This window comes from Condylostylus longicornis, unplaced genomic scaffold (genome assembly GCF_029603195.1).
Source record: "Condylostylus longicornis isolate FDR11 unplaced genomic scaffold, ASM2960319v2 ptg000040l, whole genome shotgun sequence".
NCBI lineage: Eukaryota > Metazoa > Arthropoda > Insecta > Diptera > Dolichopodidae > Condylostylus > Condylostylus longicornis.
The window spans coordinates 7,625,477-7,631,476 of record NW_026578009.1 but is presented as its reverse complement, the minus strand read 5'-3'; the positions used below and the strand labels follow the sequence as shown (position 1 = coordinate 7,631,476).

At 24.7% G+C, this 6,000-nt stretch overlaps 1 protein-coding gene across 3 annotated transcripts in view; it reads left to right on the top strand.

Annotated features, from left to right (window-relative positions):
* The first annotated feature begins 614 nt into the window (after positions 1 to 614).
* Positions 615 to 6,000, top strand: part of LOC129609563 (zinc finger protein rotund) — a 143,158-nt gene continuing 137,772 nt past the window's right edge. For all 3 annotated transcript variants that reach the window (XM_055521544.1, XM_055521546.1, XM_055521543.1), the window contains exon 1: positions 615 to 892. In XM_055521544.1, the coding sequence (XP_055377519.1) occupies positions 698 to 892 (195 nt within the window). In that variant the 5' untranslated portion in view covers positions 615 to 697. The remainder of the gene's footprint in view (positions 893 to 6,000) is intronic.

Genomic DNA, 6,000 nt, shown 5'->3' with positions numbered 1-6,000 from the left:
ACCTTCGTTTTATAAAATATAAAGTAATAATTACAATATATTTGAACAATTATTATTAAAAAATCCTCATTTACATTTTATTTACAATAAACTCAATTTATTATCATTATATAAAAGTTTATACAACAGTTATATAAAATAACCTTTAATTTTACATAAATAACTTTTATACACTATTTTCAATTTGTTCCAAGATAGGTATAACAATACTAATTTCAATTATAATTATTACCATAATTGTGTTTATGACATACAACTAATAATATATTTTTAACTATAAAATTATTAATTATTTTGTTAAGTGTGAGAATTTGAGTTTTATTTGTAAGAATATTATTCTTATAATAAAAATTATGGATAAATGCTATTAAGTGATTGTAAGTTAAAGAAATTAATTGATTTAAGTAAAGTATTTGAGAATTAGTTTATTTTTTTTTTGAATTTCAGTAAAAGAAAAATAGTGTATTAAAACCATTTTTGAAATATATCTTTGAAAAATAATATTATTTGCCCTTTTGAAATTTAAAAATAAATATTTATTTTTTTTTTATATAAAAGTATTATATATAATTTAATTAGAATTAAAAGTAAAAAAATCGTAAAAAATAAAGAAAAAAAATTTTTTTTTTTTTGAAAAAAAAAAATACTTAGTGCTATAACGAAAAATTTTTTATTTGCGATTAATGTTTAAAAAATTATGTATCCTTGGTATAGAGACGGTCAAATAAGTGTTGGACAATTTTGTGATACATCATCAGCAGCAACAATTGTAGCAGCAGCTCCAGCAGCAGCTTTTATTAAAACAGAAAGTGGATATAATGATTGTATGTTAACAATTGATTATGGTGGTGGGCCAACATCAGTAACAGCGGTAACTGCTGAACAAAGTAAGGTAAATAATACAATTATTTCGTATCTATATACTTATTAGGTACAATAATTCTTTAAAGCTTTATTAAATTACTAGAAGTATGTAGTTAGCAATAAATATTAATTATTTGTTGGTATTAAGAAAAATTGTAAAATTTAATAATCGCGTTAGTAAAGGAAGTGTTATCATTTTGAATAAATTAACTTTTTATTAAAAATATTTGAATTCTTATAATTCAACTGTATATACGGTCAATGGATATTATTTCACACAATTATTTTATAATTTGGTTGTTTGCTATCAATATGACTGGCACAGTCAAGAAAATAATAAAGAACGAAAATTATTTTCGACAAATTCAGTTGTAACGTAGGTGAAAATAATTATGCGCTTTTTAAAACTCTTGGATGCGTAACCTATAATTTTAATGCTTTTAAAAATTTTGTGCTGCAAAAAAGTGTATTGTAGGATTTGTAATCAAGAAAATTTTGTGATTCCAATATTATGTTTATCAACAATATAAATCTAATGAAATCTAAATGAAGGGATTGATAAATATAAGTATATAGCTATTTAAAGTCTGGCATTTAAGGCAATTTGTAAATTATCTCTTAAATAACATTTTGGTATGTTATTTTTGTTTTTAGTTGAAATAAAGAGTTATCCATAAAAAATTAATTGTTATACGGGTAATTATTATACGGTAAAACTGATATTAAGTTCTTAAAATATAAGCAAAAATTTAAATTGAACACTAGGTAACACACAGACCCTAACAGTTTCACTTGTTCTCAAGCCATCTCTAAAGTTATTCTGGGAAACTTTAGTCGATATTGTACAAGTGTACCCATATACAAAAAAATATTATATTTTTGTGTATTTTATGGATGAATCATCCAAAATAATAAAGGCTTTATTCATTTAATAAACAATGAAAATTAATTAAAAATAATTAAATTCAGTAAAAATATTATTTTAAATTAATTTAATGTCTATAATGGAAGAAAAATTAAGATTCTCAAATAAAACCAAGAATCTTTTAAAAATACTCTGCTTATACTTTGTTATTTTTACTTATCTTCGCTTACTTCGCTAACTGAATAATCTCGCAACTACAAGCTATAAATTTATGCTTATACTACTTGTGAGTTTTAAGATTAAGTTTATATTCTGTAAACGAATTATGTGTATTTAATTACATTAAGCACCTGGTCTGATGGTCTTTCATTTTATTTTCATTTTATTTATGTACATACTAAAAGAATTTTATAATTTTCATTTACCTAAAATAAATTATAATTTGTTTCTCTCCGCGATATTATATACTTTGTTAGTTGGTCATTTTCCGTTTCGATTTATTCTTTGGATATTAAAAATTCTTTAATATACCTATGTTTATCAAGGCATCAATTATCTTTGAAAATAAGTATATTTTGTTTCTTGAAATGGTATATAAATCATTAAGTATTCGTGATTCGTATGTTCTGGTAATACCTCATTATGATTCCATTGAATTAATTAACATTATGAATTAAAGAAATTTATGATATTCTATACAAAATTACATCCATAGATATAGAAAATCAGCCAAATCCATTCCATATCATATACACAGGTTAGACAGGTTAGGCTTGAAGGAATTATTTATTTGGAGCTTGGATGAATATAATTAATTATTCATAGCTTCTTCAAGTTTATAGTAAATTAACAAAAGTAATTTTAATCTCGTTCAATTTATTCAATTTTTGGATGACATATTAAGTTTATATTGTAGGATTAAAAATTTTATTTATAATAAATTATAACATGGAGTTGTGAGTAAATTTCAAATTTCTTAATTTCTCATAAATTCTTTTTAGTAATGACTGTAATTATAAGTAAGTTAAGTTTTATATGCTCGCATAGGAATGGAGGTATTTTCAAAATAATTGTAATAACACTTTTATTCATTCTTAATATTACTTATTAAAATTTAAAAGGAAGTAGTACAAATGAAACGTCCGGTTTGTTTCAATGATTTTGTGATTTGCAGTTTATTTATTGATTTCTATAACTAGTTTGTGAGGTTTTATGAAATTTAAATTAATAGACTTAGTAAGAGTAATATTTCCAATACAATAATAATAAAATTCGTATAAATTTTAAAGTATGTACTATAGTTTAAGTGTTGGTAGCCATTTTGGTAACAATTTGAAAACTTCAACTGCCAACAAGGAGTTTTAAAAAATACAAAGCTTAAATTTTGATTGAGCTAACAAAGAGTACTTAAAATTCTTTTTAGGAGTATTTATTTTTTAAATTATGCTGTTTTTATTTTTTATACCCGTACGAACGTATATTCGAAGGGTATACTAAATTTGCCTTACCGTTTGAAACGCTAAGAAATAACTGTCTTAGATATAGACTCAAGTGTATGTTTTTGATCAGCGTCAAATTCTGAATTGATTTAGATTTGTCTATCCGTCCGTCACAACGATAACTCAAAAACTAATTGAGCTAAGTTCACCAAATTTTCATTGTTGTAAGTGCCAGAACCCTATTTAAATTGGATATCATCCGAGCATGGGTTCGGGTAGCTGCTATACAACTTCAAAATTTATTTGACTATATTTTAAAAACTATAAAAGTTGTGATATTGAAATTTCACCCGAGCTATTACTAGAAGGGCCAATGTATTTGATTAATATTAAATTAGTAGGGCCAATGTGTTTGATAAAAGCCATTGAAATTGCTTGGCTCCTTCTGGTAGCTGCCATGCAACTCCGAAAGTAGTTTGGCCATATTTTAGAAAATATTGAAAACAAAGAAATTATGCATAAATTAATATAGTAATATGGCAGCTTAAAGTCATAGTCTGTCCCACAGTCAGCTATGACATCTTTATTCGCACATAGGATAGTAAATTCGTAAGGGCATTTTTTCTCGTTTTTAAATAAAGCTTTAAAAACTAGTATGAATCGTTTTTGTCAGTCACCTTATATATCTTTAAAGCTTCCAGAAAGCTACGGAAGGCCTTAAGCATCTTGTTTCATACGATGGATAACGTGAAAAAAGGAACAAGACAAGACAAAAAATTAAAAAAAAAATATTTAATTAAACTAGACTCGAACCAAAAACGCAATGCTTTCTAGGTTGACGCTCCATTAACCGAGCTACAGACATATGCAGAAATCATGAGGAATATTTTCGCATATTTCTTGTTAAAATGAAATTAATTGTTTATCATTTACTTATGACGATATGTAATTTTCTTACTTTCACCCAAATATTTAAGAAAAAATTTCATTCATTTATAATACTTACATTTAATAGTATTTTTACTTGAAAATTTTTTAAAATCTCCTGCGATCATATTGCTTATATGTAAGTATTTGGCGGATGAAAACTAAAAATTTATAATAATGCACCGCCGACAGATAAATTTATTTCGCCAGGAACTTTCTAAAAAAAGAGGTTAAAAAATCAAAAATAAATTACAACGTTAATTGTCTACATAAAATTAAATTTGCAAGATTAGTAATTAAGTGAAAAATATTAATTATATTTCAGTCTGCGTGGTACATAAAGGCTGGAACAGATTTCTTATTCATTATCATATAATTTTAGAATACAGAATTTTCCCATTAATATAGCCATTGGATTTAATCTTTTTCATTTCGCATAAAAATATTACATAGTTTTACATAAATATCCTAACTATCTTTGAAATTCTTAATCAATTTCTTGGTACGCAGTAATTAATATGGAAATGAACCTGTATACATGTTGTACATATACAATGTATTTTAAAGTTCAAAAGGATTAAATAATTTTCGGGTAATTTTTATGCAATTTATGCTAAATTTAAAATAAGTTTAGTAAGAGCTAAAATTTTTATTCCAATTAGAAGTATTTTTACATCATGAATTGTGTTTACTTTATATAGGGTAATTTAATGGAAAACACGGAAAAAATGTATACTTTTAAATGAAAAAATGTATGTACACAATCTTTATCATGTATACTTTCAAATTCTATTATAGTAAATGTTGCTTTGGTGATTATTTTAATATTGGGTCACTTATTCGTACATTTCTACCGGAATTTTTGTAATTCAAAAACGCTTCATTTATCTTAAAACCATATGCAGGAACTAATGTTAAATACAGATTCATTACAGATCTTGTGATTTCAATAGTGCCAAACTTTTCTAAAAATTTAGGTTAATCCAGTTTTTATGCTTAGACACTGCAATAGAGAAAATATGATTGAGAAATATTAACTATTTTCTCAAAATCAACTTTTGTAATTAATGTCAGAATTATTGGATTTAATTCTTCTTATATAATTTGTGAAAGTTCCGTTTTATTTATAAAAAACAATGTTTTAAAATTTCAAGAATTTATTGCGAAATCCTCACATATATAAGCACATAATATATGCATGTATATACATAAACACTTCATTACTCAAAACCTACATTAAATGCAAAAGCAATAAATTTTTTTAGTCGGTTACATAAGAACACTATTAAATTAAAATGCTTTTAGAACTATAGTTGCTTATTAGTTGTAAACCGCACGCTTACGTGCAAGATAGTATATATTACAATTTCGCAATAAATAGTAATTGAAAATCTTGGTTTACGCATATATTTTGTATTTGATGAAGTTTGTAGAATTGCATCATTTCACTTTAAAATTTCAAAAATTCTTCATATTCTTTGAGGACTAAGTACTAGGTTATGAAGACAACAAAACCACTATATTAATTTATATTATTATTAAAATCTGTACGTGTATCCTGTTAAAGAAATAAAGCACATTGTGTTACCACAATTTGAATTACAAAAATATTAATGGTAGTAAAATATAATCTGATGTGATCAGCACATTATCGATAGCATTGTAAAAGTGTTGTATAGCACTAAGAAAATATTCTTTAAACATTTATTTCTAATTCAATGAAAGGTATTGACTGGCCTTAGTTATAAGCCTAGAAAAATGATGACCTTTTGTCGTATAATGTCCTTGCAAAGTTTCCCTATTATTTTCGTTATGTGCCTTAACTCAAATTTTAAATTAACTTTCTCGATTATTCCCTTAGATATTGCAATGAATGTTAAATTGGAACCTAGTGAAAGTTCTCTT